At 36.3% G+C, this 17,280-nt stretch overlaps 1 protein-coding gene across 5 annotated transcripts in view; it reads left to right on the top strand.

The window, feature by feature from the left end:
• Positions 1-17,280, top strand: part of PARD3B (par-3 family cell polarity regulator beta) — a 1,001,728-nt gene that overhangs the window by 529,820 nt on the left and 454,628 nt on the right. For 4 of the 5 annotated variants that reach the window (XM_078450957.2, XM_078450959.2, XM_078450958.2 and 1 more), the window contains exons 5-6: positions 5,213-5,301; positions 13,751-13,837. In XM_078450957.2, coding sequence (XP_078307083.1) covers positions 5,213-5,301; positions 13,751-13,837 — 176 coding nt within the window. The remainder of the gene's footprint in view (positions 1-5,212; positions 5,302-13,750; positions 13,838-17,280) is intronic. The other variant, XM_078450961.2, reaches the window with a different exon arrangement.

Genomic DNA, 17,280 nt, shown 5'->3' with positions numbered 1-17,280 from the left:
AGTTGCTTTATACCCTTGTATTCTATGCAGTGGAGCACATCTCTCTTTTTAAGTTAACATTAAGAAAATAATTTTATTAATAAAACTAAGTATAGAGCTTCTCCAACCATTGACTATTTCTAGAGGCAAGTTTGGGGATCTGAAATCACATAATTAATATTTCTCAAGTCTAAAGTTAAATCTAGTGGCTGTTCAGCACCAGGTGTTTATACCCCTCACTCTTCATAATCAGACTATTTTTGCCCCTTTACTTCCCAATTTAAAAGTCAAATTCTACAGATTTTTCTCAAGGTTATTTAAATAAGCTATGAGGGGAAAAAAATTCATTTTTAGATATGTGTGATTTCGTGACTTTTCACCATGCAGTTTAGTGAAGGAAAAGCCCAAGCACTCTTAAATTATCGCTCGTCAGATATTTTGCGATTTCTGGAAAAAGGTGATCTCTTGGACCCTGTCAAAAAATAAGCTGCTGTTGTCTATAAGTCTTGAAGCACTGCATGCCTACACTGTTGTTGAAGTCAATTCGGAATTGGCTTTGTGTCCTTGCAGGAAGCCCCGAGCCTCTGTCCGCCTGCCCCATCTCCAGAGAATATCAAAGGATTCTGTTATTGCAGTATATAGAAATGATTTTGGCAAGTGACAAACACTGCCCGTTAGTGAGACGATAAACTATAGTAACTGTCCTTTTTTGATAGCTGTGGAAAAGCAAAAAGTTTTTGATGCTACTTTTAAAATAGAACTCTTGCCTTAGACATAGAAGTCTGTGAACGTGTGTGTGTGTGTGCCTTTTTAAGGCTGTAGTTATTGACACGATTGCTGTAAAACTACAGTCAGTTCAGAATTACCCTTGAGCAGATTATCACATTGCAATTGGCCCAATATTGCTTTCAGATTCTAATTGACATTTCCAGATACTCAGAGCATTAAGTATGTTGTTGACATAAATAGAACCTTTACTTACCATCTAACTAGAACTAGAAAAAAAAAGGTATTTTAACTTGTAGCATGTTGATTTGAACCAGAAAGTGTGTTATTTTCTTACCTTAGCAAGGGATAAATAAGAAAATTTCACCTGAAATAGAGAACAAAGAGGCAAAGATAGTTAAAATTTTGTAACATATATCCCAATTTTTTCTTTGACATTCCGAAGTTATATATCTATGAAGAATTACAGAGCCAAAGAGAATATTTATTTTCGTTAATAGCCACTGTTAACCATTCATGGATGAAAAAGCCTTTATTTATATTAAGATGCTAATGCTCTCTAAATTGATCTACAGATTCAATGTGATTCTTCCCAAAATCTAGCTAGCTTTTTTTTTTCTTGCAGAACTTGATGTTCTGAATCTAAAATTTGTATGAATATGCATGGGACTCGGAATAGCCAAAACAAAGTTGGAAAAGAACAAATACGGAGGACTCCCACTTCCTGATTTCAAAACTTCGTATACAACAGATAATCAAGACTGTAACACAAGTATAGATCAATGGAATATGACTGAGAGTACAGAAATGAACCCTTTTACAGTTTTGCTCAGTTGGGTTCTGATAAGGATGTTAAGACAACTCAATGGCGAAAGAATAGTGTTTTGAACCGATGGTGCAGTCACAGCTAAATAAGCAAGGACTGAGGTTGGACCCCTACCTCACACTGCATACAGAAATTAACTCAAAATAGTTATATGCCCAAATACAACAGCTAACATTATAAAACTCTTAGAAGAGGGTCTCCTGGGTGGCTCATTTAGTTAAGCGTCTAACTCTTGATTTTGGCTCAGGTCATGATCTCACAGTTCGTAAGATCCAGCCCCGCATTGGACTCTGCTCTGACTCTGTGGGACCTGCTTAAGACTGTCTCTCTGATCCTCCCTACACACGTGTGTGCTCACTCTCTCCCCCTCTCTCTCTCCCTCTCAAAAATAAACAAACATTAAAAAAAAAAAACTCTTAGAAGAATATATAGGAATGAATCTTTGTGACCTTGTAGTAGGCAATGTTTCTTTGATACAACGCCAAAAAGCACTAGCGACAATAGGAAAAAAGAAAAGATAACTTGAACTTCATTAAAATTAAAAACTTTTGTGCTTCAAAGGGCACATTGAGAAATTTCAAGAAATGTCTCCCACAGAATGGGAAGAAATATCGGCAAATCATGTATCTAAGGAATCTGTGTACAGAATATTTAAAGAACGCTTAAAATTCAGTAATAAAAGGATAAATATTTAGATATTTCTTCAAAGAAAAGGTACAGATGTCCAATAATCACATGGGAAGATGCTCAGCATCATTGGTCATTGTAGAGAAATGCAAATCATTAGCCACTGGGGACGTGCAAAATAAAAACCACTTCACACACACTACGATAGCTCAAATTTAAGAAAGAAAAATAAAAAGTGCAAAAAGGCGAGGACTGAGAGAAATTGGAATCCTCATCTATTGCCAATAGGGATGTAAAATTGTGCAACACTTTGGAAATAGTATAGCAGTTCCTCAAAATGTTTAACAGAGTTACCATATGACTCGGGAATTCTACCCCTACGTATATATCAAAGAGAAATGAAAACACATATGCACACAAGAACTTGTGGTTCTTAGCCACATTATTTCACAAGTGAACATTATTTCAAATGTTCATAGCAAAATTATTTATAATCAAGAAAAGTGGAAATAACCCAAATGCCCATCGAGTGATGAATGGGTAAACAAAACGTGGTATATTGATACAATGGAATATTATTTAGCCATAAAATTCAGTGAAATATTGACACATGCTACAATATGAATGAACTTTGAGAACCTCATATTCAGTGATAAAAGCCACATATCTTATGATTCTGTCTGTGTAAAATGTTCATAAGACATAAATTCTTCGAGACAGAAATTAAATTAATGATTTCCAGGAGTGGGGGTAGGCAGAATGAGGAGTGATGGCTCATGGGTATGCAGTTTCTCTTTGGGGTTTTGAAATTGTTTTAAAATTAGATAGTGGTGATGATTGCAAAATTCTGTGGATAAGCTAAAATAGACTGTACTTTTTAAAAGGGTTAATTTAATAACCCTTAAATAAATACACTTTAACCTTTAAATAACTTAAATAACCTTTAATAAAAGGGTTATGTGAATTATATCATAATGTGCCTTCTATAAGAAAAAAAATAGTAGGTCTTAAAGCCCCAGTGAAGCCTCTCAGTGCTTGAGGCTGCATTCCTGTTGACATCTTAAAATGTTGCAACCTCATGAGCGATTCTGCCCCAGAACTCCCCTATCGAAGCCACTTCTAAATAGTTGATTTCCAGAAACTATGAGAGAGAATTGTTGTTGTTATTTTTAATCCATTTAATTTGGGAGTAATTTATTACACAGCATTTGGAAACTAATACAATGCCATTCTACCTCATGCGTTGGTTAACATTCACTAAATGAGCTCTGTGTGTTGTGTACTTGGCAGAGGACTAGACGTGTCCTTACCCTTCATAGCACTTCATCTTGTGTAAGAGGGTCAGGTAGGAAAGTATGGTTTTGACAAATGCAGCCATCAAGTGTTCTGACATGTGCAATAGTCGCAAGTTCAAATATTTTGTTAAATTGTCTACGTAAGTATTTTTGTAACCTGCCCAGCCCCTGTCTCTTTTCTCTGTAAGCATCTCTCAAGCCCTTCATAATAATATGAATGTTTGAAAGCTTTCAAAGACATTCATCTTTTAAGATTTGGTGCCCTAAACTAAAAAGTGTTCTTTAGCCTTTTAGATTTTCTTCCCTTTCTTTATCCCTGTGGAAAAGAGAAAACAAATTAAAAAAAAAAAAAAAAGAAAGAAAGAAAAAGAGAAATCTAGTGTAGACCAAGTCCTCCACAAAACCCGCAAGCCAATGTGAGATGTTGCTACTCAGTCTAAAAGTGAAATACGGGGGCAACTGGGTGGCTCAGTCGGTTAAGCATCCAACTTCACCTCAGGTCATGATCTCGCGGTCCGTGAGTTCGAGCCCCGCATCGGGCTCTGTGCTGACAGCTCAGAGCCTGGAGCCTGTTTCAGATTTTGTGTCTCCCTCTCTCTCTGACCCTCCCCCGTTCATGCTCTGTGTCTCTCTGTCTCAAAAATTAATAAATTTAAAAAATAATAAAACAAAAATAAATAAATAGATAAATAAATAAATAAAAGTGAAATACATTTTACTCATTTCACAATGACATGCTGCTGGAGTTGTGGCTCCACATCTTGTTTTCTTCAAGATATGAACCTAATTCCTTTATGCCCAACCTCTGACCTGATATATTGTCTTTCCTTGTTGTTGAAATGATGCTGTCAGATCCATGAATGTTCTGTTTACAGGTGTGGTTGTTGACAACCGGTCTTTCTTTCTCCGTGTGGTTTGTTGTTTTGGCGAAACCTGAGTCTGTGAAGAACACTGTGACTTTGCTTCTAAAGAGTGGTGTATCTGCAGAACCGCTCTGTTAAAGTACAGCTCAGAAGCCTCACAGAAATCTAATGCCTTCCAAGTGAGATTCTAAATCAACTTGCTTTTTGGAATCCATTCTCCCCATGTGACAGCCAACTCAACTTCGCCACTATCTTGGAGGACTCTACTTCCCTGACCCTTTTCCCTTTCTGTAGTGGAAGAGTGCTTACCATTTTAGAAACGAAGTGGTTAATTTTAGTTTCTCTCTGCTGAAGATCATTCTCAGAGTGAAAGTCTTATGACAAAATAAGAACTCCGGATTTCTTTTCCTGCCACAGTCCTGTTACACTTTTGACCGAAGTGACCTTTCCAGGCAACTTTTTTTTTCCACGGATTTTGCTTTCTTTATATTTTTAGTGTCACCAGGGGGTGCAGGCAAGTACAGTACATTAAAGCCAATACATCACCACCTGTCAGTGGCACCTTCCCTTTGGTACCCCTTTTCCTTGCTGATGTAAAACACTCAGTCCCAAAAGCTTATGGTTGAGTAGCAGGAAGCTAAATGATGTATTCCACAGCTCTTAACATATTGGCTTGTGTAAATGGCCCGTTTGAGTATTTCAGAAACCAAATGGGAGAGAAAAGAACATTGAAAGCCCTGAAAAGATTAACACCTGTTTCCAGTCTTCAAAGAAATTGGAGCATACTGTATATATCTAGAGGAAAACCATTTGCTACCTCACATTGAGACATTTTATTCAAATTTTCAGTTCTAAATGCATAGCATCCACATGCTCATGGGTTTGTTTGACTACAGGATTCCACACAGAACTTAGAAGATGGAGAAGTTATGAATGGTGTGCAGACAGAACTCCTGGCATCGCCGAAAACCAAGGACGCATTGAGGTATTGACGTGAATCAGAGTATTTTAGTTATTTCAGGTTGATGTTTGTTTCTTTCACAATCTGTAGTTGTTGTTTTTTTTTTATTTTATAGGGAAGATGAAGATAAGTAGCATAGTGGAGTGAAACCTTCCCAATTCTAAAATTAATTAGTCATTCTTTTATTTCCTTTTATGATATGAGAGCCTCCTGACAAACATATATGAATGAGCCTCCACGTCTTTCAACTCGTCTGCAACCTGGATTTCTTAATTGCTTTTTTCCCCTTTGAACACCAGTTTAAAGTGAATTTTCAGAGTTCATTCTGGTTGAATGTTTTACAGGGACGTTAGCTCCTTGAATATTAGTTTGCATTGTGTTTTCACCATCTTGCAATATTTTACTCAATGTATGTGAAATGAATCCCGTCCGTCACCCAGGATCTTTCATGTTTTTAATGTAAGTAACTCATTATATGAAGTCCTTTGCTCTCGCACTTACCCGACACTGACATTGTTCTGCACTGATCTCTAGTTCTGCCTTCGCTACTGCATGGGTTCGGCTCCCAGTTTCGCTGCTTAGCAGTTCTATGAGCTTAGGCGAGTTACTCATCTCCCTTTGCCTTAGTTTCCAGTCTGTAAACAGAAATAATATTAAAACCTTCTTGAGAGGGTTGGTATGAAGATGAAATGACTTAGTGTACGTAAAACACTTTGAACAGTGCCTGGGCCAGAGTAAGCCCTAGGGGTATTGGCTGCTCTTGGTTCCCACTGTTACTGTTACCATTGTCACCATCGTCTCTGTTGTGAGGAGGGGGGTGCTGATCATCACCACCACAACCACCATTCTTACTGTCGTTTTTTCTAAGTTGCTTCACATTTTGTACCGGGAAAGTAATTCCATGTTCGATAGATTATTGGCTTCAGTGCTCAGAGGTGATGCTTCTGAGGTTGACAGTCATTCATGTACTCAACCTATTCTTTTCATTCAGTCCAGTTACTAATAGTTGCCAGGCATTTTACATGGAATTAGCTTTTTAAAAAAAAAATATGCGATCATCCTTTATCACACTGAAATACTGTGCAGACTTTCCTGAGGCTTACAATTTATAGCCATGTGACATAGTAGTCCTGTTTAGATTATATTTCTTTGATTACTGAGATGCACAACATTAAAATTTTGGTATATGAAATCTCCTGGGCACTGTCTTTTGAGAAGCTTGATAAGATTGTTTTTGGAGGTGGACATAATGAATGTAATACTCTTCTTCTATTTGCCTTTAATTTCATTTTTTTCAATGTTAGCTCTTGGTAAAGTTTGCTAACATCTTGGCTAAATGTTAGGTAGATAGATGCTGTTGAGAGAACAGTTGTTTGATTTATGCCTAGAGGAACAAAGTAGCTAAACTTCCTCCAGGTACAAAGAATTGAGAGGAATAGAGTATAGGAATTAAGAAAAAAATCTTTAATTAAAATGTATGTATGCATACGTATAATTTGATTATCAAAACAGCATTTTTGCAAAAGTCTTATCACATTTAGTAGGCTAATAAATTGCAATTTAGAGCAATTAAGTAACTTCTAGAGACCCAGTCTACCCCCACCACTCTTGTCTCCAAGTTCTTAGACTGCAGTGTTACCTCCTATGTACATCTTCCCGTATTCTTTGGTGTTTTATTTCCTGGTGAGAAACAATGTGGTGAGTGCCAGTTTGGAGAAATGAGCTGAAATCAGGGTCAAGTTCAGAAAGTAGAGTAAGTGGAAACTCTCAGCACTTGCCGGCTCTTGGGTAGGATAGAGGGAGAATGAGAGGGATCTTAATAGCATGGAATGCACAGCTAGCAGCTGAAAGCTTGGAGATTATAATTTTAGGAGAGGACATAGGTTCCAGCTGCTATGGGATGATGAAGAAACAAATGAAGAGGAATTAGGAAGTCGCTTTTGGCTGCGTTCCATGGTCAGCATTCTCCTGGGGCAAGGAGAACATGATATCCCACAGAGCTTGGCCCAAGGAGAGTACTTTGGCCTCACTTCAACGTAGGTGACATAGAAGCCAGTAAATTATTTCCAGAGTCCATCTCAAATGTTTTGAACCTATTCCTGTGTTTTAATTCCAAGAGTCACTGCTCAAACCTTCTTTCCCTTTCAGACTGTTGTAACAACCTACTATCTCTTCTCTTGAATATCAATCTCTCTTTATCTTAATGGATCTCCTCTATCACTACTAGATAAAATTTCTTAAAACACAGCATTCATCAAACCATTCCTTCATTCCTGAACCTTTGGATTTCATTAAATCCTGAGTTTGAACACTGCCTATGTGACTTTGGGCTAATTATTTAACCTTTTGATTTTTTTTTAATATGGAAAATGGGTAACATGATCATATAGGTTATTTTGAAGATTAAATGAGATTTAGCACAGGGAGTTGCACTTAGCACAATGTTAAATGAAAGGCTGGATAAATACTAATTGCTACTGCAGTTATGGTTAGCACACATACTACAGTTTATTTTAAGTGTCATTCTCCCATATAAAATTGGGAATCCTCCAAGGGATTCCTGACACTTCGTACAGGTCTTGGAACATGATAGCAGCATATTTGTTCAGTGAATGGTTAGAACACATTGCTGCATACATCATAAGCATACCTATTAACTGCTCACCCATTACTAACACATTTATTTAAAGAAATTTAACTGTTAGAAGGAGTTCTCCAAATAGTCTTACAATATGTATGTCTTATGAAGCGCTACTCAATTTATCTTGATCTTAACATGATGGAACAAGAGGTTTCTGTTGGGTGTTTGGTTTGTTTGTTTGTTTGTTTGTTTGTTTGTTTTTAATAGCAAGCAATATGTGCCAAAAGCCTTCGCCTCATTTCTAAATTCTACCTCATTCCCGATCTCAACCTATTCCTTGACACATCTCCAAGTTAGCCTCCTCCAGACTTACCTTTTTTTTCCAGGCTTAAAATGGCCATCAGGTTTTATTTTTTGCCTCTGATAGCCATTCATTTGGCAAATTATTGGGAGAGTCTGTGTCAAAAAGAGTAACTACAACAACAACAAACCCTTGAACTATCCCCGGGTGTCCATCCTTTATTCCTGTAATTATTATTCAAACCCTGCTATCTCTCAGATTATTGTAGTGATTTACTAGTTCCTGTCTCAAGGACCAATCTCTATCTTGTCTTTCTCTTTTCTAATTGATCCCATGTATCATTGCCAGATGAATATTTCTAAACCACAGCATTTATCACACCACTTCTTAGTACCAATACCTTTACTGGCTCCATTTTCTGTAAAACCAAATGTGCTTTTTTTTTTCAGTGTGAAATTTGACCTATCCCTTTGAGATTTGATCTCAAGCTGATGGTTCAACCTTCTCTTCTCAATACCTCCCCCATCTTTTCCTTCCTTTCTCTTTGCTCACTAGCCTTTTTCTTTTAATATCACAACCAGTCGGTGTGCCCACAAACCATTCTGGTTCACTCTTTCTGCATAGATGGTGTTCTCTCATCTGCGTGCCCTCTCCGTCCCCTCACCTACTTTTTCTGATGGGAGAACTTTTTGCCCTTCGTAGTCCCATCCAAAATGTACCTCCTTCAGGAAGATTTTTGTGATCTCGCTTCTCTGCCTGATGTTGTACTAATTTTCTCCGAGCCTCATTGGAAAGTGCCTCTGCTTTGAAACTCACATGCACGTAGTTAAAAATGCCTGCTCTATAGAATACAATAAATTCCAGTTTGAAGCCTGACTCTACCTTGTATACATGATGTAATGTTGGGCAATTACTTTACCTTTCTAGGTATCAGTTTACTTCTCTGTATAATGGAACCGGTATGTTTATACATTTGATAGGAGTACATGTTATCATGCCAGAAGGCAGTTAGCACATAATAGCTTATAATCATTGAGAATACACTACAATTACTACTACTATTCCATTGCTTTGTATTATTCTTTATTACCTGTCTTAACCTACTCCTAGGTTATGAACTCCTCAGACATTGGCCTCTGTGTTTTCCCTGCAGAACATCCTCATTGGAACTACTACTCAATAAATATATACATTGAATTCAGGTATATTAAATGAATCCCACCACCATCAACAACAAAATAAGTGATTTGCTCAGTATGTTTTCACCAACAAGACATCATGACCAAGCAGACTTCCATGCCACCAACAAACTCTTCTGGGAGGTCTTGCTGTCTTCACTTCATCTCTAATACTGTTCTGTATGGCAGACCTGTGCTTTAGTGCCTAAAGAACACCGGCTAATACCTTCTACCCATTTATTGCCCATCATCTTGTCTATGGCACCAGTCATCATGAAGGAAATGTGTTCCTCACTCCTTCAGTACTTAAGAATATTTTCAAAGTCGGGGCACCTGGGTGGCTCAGTCGGTTAAGTATCCGACTTGGGCTCAGGTCATGATCTCGCAGTTTGTGAGTTTGAGCCCCAGGTCCAGCTCTGTGCTGGAAGCTCGGAGCCTGGAGCCTGCTTCGGATTCTGTGTCTCCCTCTTTCTCTGCCCCTACCCCGCTCACACTCTGTCTCTCTCTGTCTCTCTCAAAAATAAATAAACATTAATTTTTTTTTTAAGAATATTTCAAAGTCTCACTGAGGGGGCACCTGGGTGGCTCAGGGGGTTAAGTGCCCGATTCTTAATGTCAGCTCAGGTCATGATCTCAGGGTTCATGGGATCAAGTGTCAGGCTTCATGCTGACAACGCAGGGCCTGCTTGGGATTCTCTCTCTCTGCCCCTCCTCTGCCTGTACACAAGCATTATTCTCTCTCTTTCTTTCTCAAAATAGATAAACTTTAAAAATAAAAGTCTCACTGAAGAAATCAGTTGAGAAAAAAATGGAAAGTTTGAGATAATTTCCTTTTAACCCATAAACTTATTCCCTCAAAAAGTTTTAATAATCATCCTAATAGCTGATACTTACTGAACCTTTTGTATATGCCAGGTACTGTGTATATGATGTATATGTTATGTTCTCTAATTTTTCTTAAACCAACCATTCTATTAGGAATTTATCTTTATTTCCTTATAGTCCAAATGAGGAAACTAATACTTTTGGTCTCAGTTTAAATGATTTACTCAGACATCTGGCTCAAAGCCTCCACTAAGATACACTTTCTCTCTCTACTTTCATAAGTTAGTCATGATTTCCCTCCAAAGCAAGATATCCCCCACTACCTACACTCAGTCCTGTCTCTCCCTGACCCTAAGTGAGTGGCCTGTGACTGAGTTGAATAATCTCAATGTTAAAAATGCTGCCCGTTTGCCTCGTGTGAGGAATTGGACCTGTCTGCAGCTCTTGTATTCTTTCCTCAAGCTTCATGTGTTTCTTCTGGATGGAACGACATAGAGCACTTGCCACTGAGTTCCTACAGGGTAGCTGCTCATGACAGGCTCACTTTTGACCTCTTATTCTGTACCTTCACCCAGACTTTTGTCCTAACATCTTAGCTAATAACAGGTTCCCAGCAATTACTTGAATCACTGCGGTGGTTGGATCTTAGAACATTTAGCTTGATTAATACTATTGGCTTGAATGTTCTGTGACTGTCCGCTTTGGTTTTAGTATGTCTTTAGAAAGTTGTATAAAGTTAGCTGTTTAGATCCGAGCGCAACTTTTAGCTTTTCTCGGTGTAATTTTTTACCCTTTACCCCCGTTTCATTTTGAATCTGTTTTTCACAAGAAGCTGCCAGTTCCTTTTTCTTTCCACTGCTAGAATATCCTCTCCACCTCGTTCTCTAAATTTTCCGTTCTCAATCTGCCTCCAAAACGTAAATTAATGTATACGCTTTCTGCTTGCTGGTCCCTGAACCCTACTCTGTGCTTTGCCTAAACAAATGGCATTAATAGCATATTTCCACGTCGTAGTAAAATCTCACTTTCTGAGATTAAAATTCAAATAATTGTGTCTAGCCCTAGTTGCTGTGTTTATCTTTCATGAAAGGTGCATACAGAGAATTCTGCAGAACTCCAGCAGGTACATATAACACAATAGTTTTGTTCTGCACTTTTAAAATAAATAAAAATATATGGACTCATCTGTCAGGCTTCCTTTTTCAAAAGCTTTTCTTTCCATCTTGGAATAATGGATAGCATTTTATGAAGAGCATGGCAAAACATGGTACGTATAAAACTTATAATGACTTGAAATATTAAATAATATTTAATTCTCTATAACTTCCTGAATATTACAGTCTACAAAACCAAAAGTCTTCTATGCTTTTTTTTTCTGGGATAATATTTTTACGATAGTAGTTTAACATTTGTCACATATCCTTCTTGCCAAATTATTGTGACTCTTGTGTATATAGATAGCATGGGCTTATTCTGAGATATCGAAAACGAGAAACTTATAAAGTATAAATGAACCTTTAAACTGCATCTCCAAAATGGTTGTAGTGTTTTGAAACAAGATTGATTGCTTTAACAAATTATAAGATTAACTTTATTAAGTGAGTGTAAAAATAGAGGATTGTTAGTTCCTAAGGAGTAGGTATCAGCATAATACGTAATATTTATTATGTTTTACAGGAGGGGTTTTGAGCTAGGTAAAGAAATGTTTGCAAAATAGATAAGAAAAATCATAAAGCCATCCTAGAAATTATTAAGCTGAAATTTTGAACTCTATACTAAACACTTACATTCCAAAAGCCTCAATATAATACATATGAGTGCTGTCTATTAGCACATGGATATTTAATACATTTGTTAGGAAAGATTTGTGTTATGTCCTAAGTGCAAAACTATACAAATACATAGTAAAGGTAGAGATAAGAAAAGTTTTAATGGTTAAATGAGATTTTTGTCTTTGTTTCTAAAAGTCTTTAGAACAGTACCATTACCCTAGAGTGTTAATACTTTGGGTTTACTCTTCCTCAAATACCTACGAATGAACTATAAATCGGTTATTACATAAAAATTGTTGCTTTGTGGTCCATTAAAAGCTATACAACTTTCTCTTCCCAGTAGATATTTTATATTCAGAGCATATAATGTATACCTACATATAGTATTTCATATATATGTGTATCCATATAATATCTGTATTCTCACACTGAAAGTATCAAGAAGAATCTATTTTATCCCATGATATTATCACTCTAAGATTTGTTTTATTTTTAACTTTTTCTCGAGGCCTCTGATATAACCTGCTTGACTGAACAAGTTTTAAATATATCAGCAATATCTGAGCAAAACTCATTTGAAATTTATTATCAGATTGAAATTCCATCATATTCCACAAATGCTAGAAACTGACATGCTCTTTTTTACAGTTCCTAATGATAATAAGTTTGCAATAGAAACACATTAAAAATAAGCCTAGTCCACTGATGAGAATATATTTAATGTATTTATTTTAGATTGCTGATAATTCAGAGAGCACTAAATGCAGAGTGAATTCATCAGGCATTTTACTTTCTTATGCTGTTCTCAACTTTCTAGCAAGGAGCCAAAATTTCACCATTTTCAATTTGGAACAGAAAAGCATTTGTAACAGCTGTAGCTCTTAATTTGACATCCAGTTTCAGGTCATTTTCATGTAAATAGGAAACAATAGAGACCTGCTTACAATTTCCGTAACAGGGATGTTTGCTTCAACTTTATCATTTTTCCTCTGGCAATTTTATTTTCTGTCTGTGGGATTAAAGGAGCCAATAATTGTTCACGGTTATTATTTTTCATCTTCATAAAAACTTGTTAGTTCCGCTCTTTATTGCTCAAAGTTTCCCAATGTCTTGTGTATTTCAGTCATACACACAATCCATTAATGTTTCTAGCTCATCCTCTCCTTAATCTGGAGTAGGTTAGGCGGGTCAGGCTTTCTATTTCTTTCTATAATACATTTTCCCCAGGCTTTACAACTTCTTTTTCTACCTCTGAAAAAAGTAGGAGGTGAAAATTTAGAATTGTTCCATTGAATACAACTGATGCCTTACTGAAAGGCAAGTGTAAGTTTTGATTTATAATGCTCTGAACATGCCCGTATGTATTACCAACTGTGGCTTCACTGTTGTAAAATGTAATTCTGTGCTTTTTCTGATAAATACATATTTTATTTCAATTTTCCTGTTCTGGAGAGAAGAGCCTACTTTATGCTTAAGCATAGATAGGCTTAATTCCATGTATTTTATCATCTGTAGAGTAATTTCAAGTGTGTCTCAATGGGGAGAAATTTCATTTTTGTGTACATCCTTTTAAATATGTTGATTTATGCAGATTAACTTAAATAGGAAGTTATTTTTGTGGGTCGTTATTTCCATTTGTTTCTCTTCTGGGGAAAAAAAATAGAAATCAGATAGTCTTAAACATTTTTATTTCCTGTACCTCGTGAAAATACCAGCAAATCATATACTCCTTTGATTTCCTCTCTGCTGTTGAATTTACAGTAGTTGTGTTTTTTTTTTATAATATGCTTCTTTTTTTTTTTTTTCCCTGCCCCAGTGATATGACAAGAACAGTGGAGATTTCTGGGGAAGGAGGCCCCTTGGGAATACATGTAGTGCCTTTCTTTTCATCTCTGAGTGGAAGGTAAGATGTTTTCTTTATATCAGAAGCTCATGCTAATGAAAAACTTGACTTCAGCTCATTTTCCCAGACACATTTCAGAAGAGGATTAAGTGTATATCTCTGTTATTCAGATAGATACCTCAATATATAATGTCTGTTGGCCACTTACGTGTTGGAAACAAAGTCATTTCCTTATAGGATACAATGGAAAATAAATAATATCTATAACAGTTTCTGCATATCAGTGACATGTAGTAAACAGAATGCTTGGAAAAGATTTTAACGTATTTTTAGGCAAATATTGCCACTGAATTTTTTTCATGTTCCTAAATACAATTCAAAAGTGAGTATAGTAATCCAAACTGATATTTCCTGATACTGCTCAGGCATATAGAACTTAGGATAATAAATATTCTAGCTTTATAAGTAGCTGTATCAGAAGCTATGTGTTTTCATGATTTTAAGTATAAGTAAAATGCCATTGGGCTAGTTTTTTTCTAAAATAAAATGTAATCATTTAAAAATAGTATACCACATCCTTTTGAAATTATACTGTAATCATTTAAAAATAGTATACCACATCCTTTTGAAATTATATTGTTAAATCCATAGTGGCAAATGAGAATTTAGATGTCAGCATTTCTTGAAATTCATGTCCACCTAACTGAATATAAAACTTGTTTTACTGATGGAAATTAAAGTATGTGTCTGAGAGTTAATATTACTATTCTTTTAACAACTTTACAAAACTAGTATCAGATATTATGTCATTGTTCAATAAGATGACTGCCTTTAGCACAGATTGATATTGACAAGGGCTATGTTAAAAGAAAGGGCTTTTCTTAAAAGAAAATCAGTTTCTCACTCATGATATGATTTTAATTAATTTGCTAAATTAATTTTTCTTATATCAAATGCTTCACTGAAAAGGCAGAATGTCTTATTTTAGCGTAGCAAAGCAAAGTCCAGAAAAGTCAGTTGAATTTTTTCAAAGTCACACAAAATCCAGATCCATACCCCCTCACTCCATTGCTCTTTCTAGAGCAAAAATTTTCCCAAAGGTTATATAGTATTCATTTACTGATTCTGAATATTTATTCAGTTCAGTCTGCCACATAGCAGGAAAAGCAGATTTAGTCATGATATTTTGGTTGGCATCATTTTCAGCAGGTAGCCATCTGCTACCTGTAATTGCAAAGTCATCACCTTTTTTTGCAAATAACATCTGATGCCAAGCTCTTGCTGGAATGAGTGTTCTCTAAAAAGAAATGAACTGAAAAGCTAGTGGCTCTTATTGTTTCATTTCCTGTATGTGTTAATAAGTGTGTTTATAAATGTTATGGGTTATGGCACAGGACAAGCTGAGGTTGTTTTTGATAGACAGGAAGAGTATTTATCCAGTTGTCATGAGAAATTCTAATGGCTTTTGGCAGAAGTATACTGATAGGGCTTTGTGAAATGCCAGAGCGGTTAAATTACCAGGCCCTTTAGCTTAATGAAGCTGGAATAGAACACAAGACCATCCCAATTTCCAAAACATGAAGAAATGTACGATGTGACAGTCACCATACGTCATTTTCAATAGTTCGGAAAACAGGTTGACCCTATAGACCAGAAATCACCCTCTTTTACATCAAATGAGAAAACACACTAAAATGTATTGATTTCTTCCCTTCTCCTTCCTGGTTCTGATTTCTTGCATAAGCCTTGAAGAATAGAAAGAGTGTTACACTTGGATTCAGAACAATTGGATTTGAATCTCAGTGTTCTCTCTTTCATAACTTTGAGCAAGTCCTCTAAGCTTGCCTCTTGTGAATACCTACTTCACATAAAGGTTATGAGGATTAAATGACATTAAAACTATGAAAACTCCTTGTAAAACACACAACATATGAATGTGTAAATTATCAGTATTATTAATATTATGGCTAAAACGAAAAAGCCTGGTTCACAAGTGAACTTTTATAAGTTCATGGTCAACTGTTTAGTAACTTGGTGAAATAGTTGTATATTTTTTTTTTTGCTATCCATTAGTATTATAGAAAGGAAATTTAATTAAAAAACATAAAAAATAATATGGAAGTGGAGACATGAGCCAATAAAAGTTAAGAAGTAATGAGTACAGGCTGAAACAGCACACTTAACTCAACCCATGTGTTTAGATGCAACTGAGTACAGAGCGTGTCACACAAGTGTCTGACTTCATAATGCCATATGGTTTCAGTGTGTGAGCACGGGGGCTGGGGGGGGGTGGGTGAGTTAAGGTCATAGTGGTATACTTAGTGCTTAATTTCCTTCCTTTTATTGGCTTGTGTCATTATTTTAAATTAGAATTTACATTTAATTATTTACTAAGACTACTGTAATTGACTTTGCTTCCAATTTCTCCATATATATATATATATATATATATATATATATATATATATAGTTTTTCTTTTAGAAAAACACTGCCATACCTGTTGTTGAATAGGAAACCCTGAGTGCAATACAATGGTGGCTGTACTAGATAAGGCCTCAATGGATTCATTAGGTACCATAGCTTAGGGTGTTGAATGCCACTTGTATGGAGGCCCCTTGGCTTGCACAGTAAGAAACAAAACAAATATACACAAAACTGAGTTCTTGCAAAGTAAAAAGCACTTTCATTTCATTGGCTTAAGAGAAAAAATAATGTAGTTTTGTTTTAGAATTAAAAGCATGAAATCTAATTGTTTTCCAGTAAAGATAGCATAGTATACCTTAGTTTCCTAGTAAAGACAGCTAAATACGACAGAGAAGAAGGAATGGGTGGGTGAGGATCAACACATAATGTAAGGATAGGACACGTTTGGATAAAATTGCAAAGCTCGTAGAGTGGCCAAGGCCCATGATACGGTGAGAAAAGCAGAAGAGGTCAAGGAGTGTGGGGTGGGTTAGCTTCTAAACGATTATTAGAAGAAAAAGAAGCAATTGTCCCCCCCTCTTGTTCTGTGGGGCAGTGCTCCACTTTAGCACTGCTCACGAATGCAAATTAACTGGCTCCTCCCCAGCATTGGTCTTTAAGTCCCCAGAGCCTTGGTCCCAGAGGACACGAAGACCACAGCCCACAACTTTGGGGCAAAGAGGATAGTGAGAGATTCTTTTCTAAGCCTTCTCACACTGGTCTGGATGAAATCAAACTGGAGGGAATCCATCCCTTCTGTGGAAAAGAGAAGGCAGGAGTGGTTTGTTGCCAGGAACCAAACTAATAAAATCAGTCAGTTTTACATTTTACCAAAATTACCTCTGACACATGGGTTTTACAGTTGAGCTTATCCTGTCAATAAATTTTTCATGGAAAGTTAGGTTATTTGGATCAGCGAGGTTCACATCGCATACTCCAGCTGTAATATGCCAGCTAAATTGCAACCCAGTGGCCTGAAAGAATTAATTCATCTCCCAAAATGTGAAATTAAATCCTAGGGAGTAACATTACATGACTG

This window comes from Panthera onca, chromosome C1, assembly GCF_046562875.1.
Source record: "Panthera onca isolate mPanOnc1 chromosome C1, mPanOnc1 haplotype 2, whole genome shotgun sequence".
Lineage (NCBI taxonomy): Eukaryota > Metazoa > Chordata > Mammalia > Carnivora > Felidae > Panthera > Panthera onca.
Note: the sequence above shows the minus strand (reverse complement) of the source record. Positions and strands in the feature narration are given on the sequence as shown.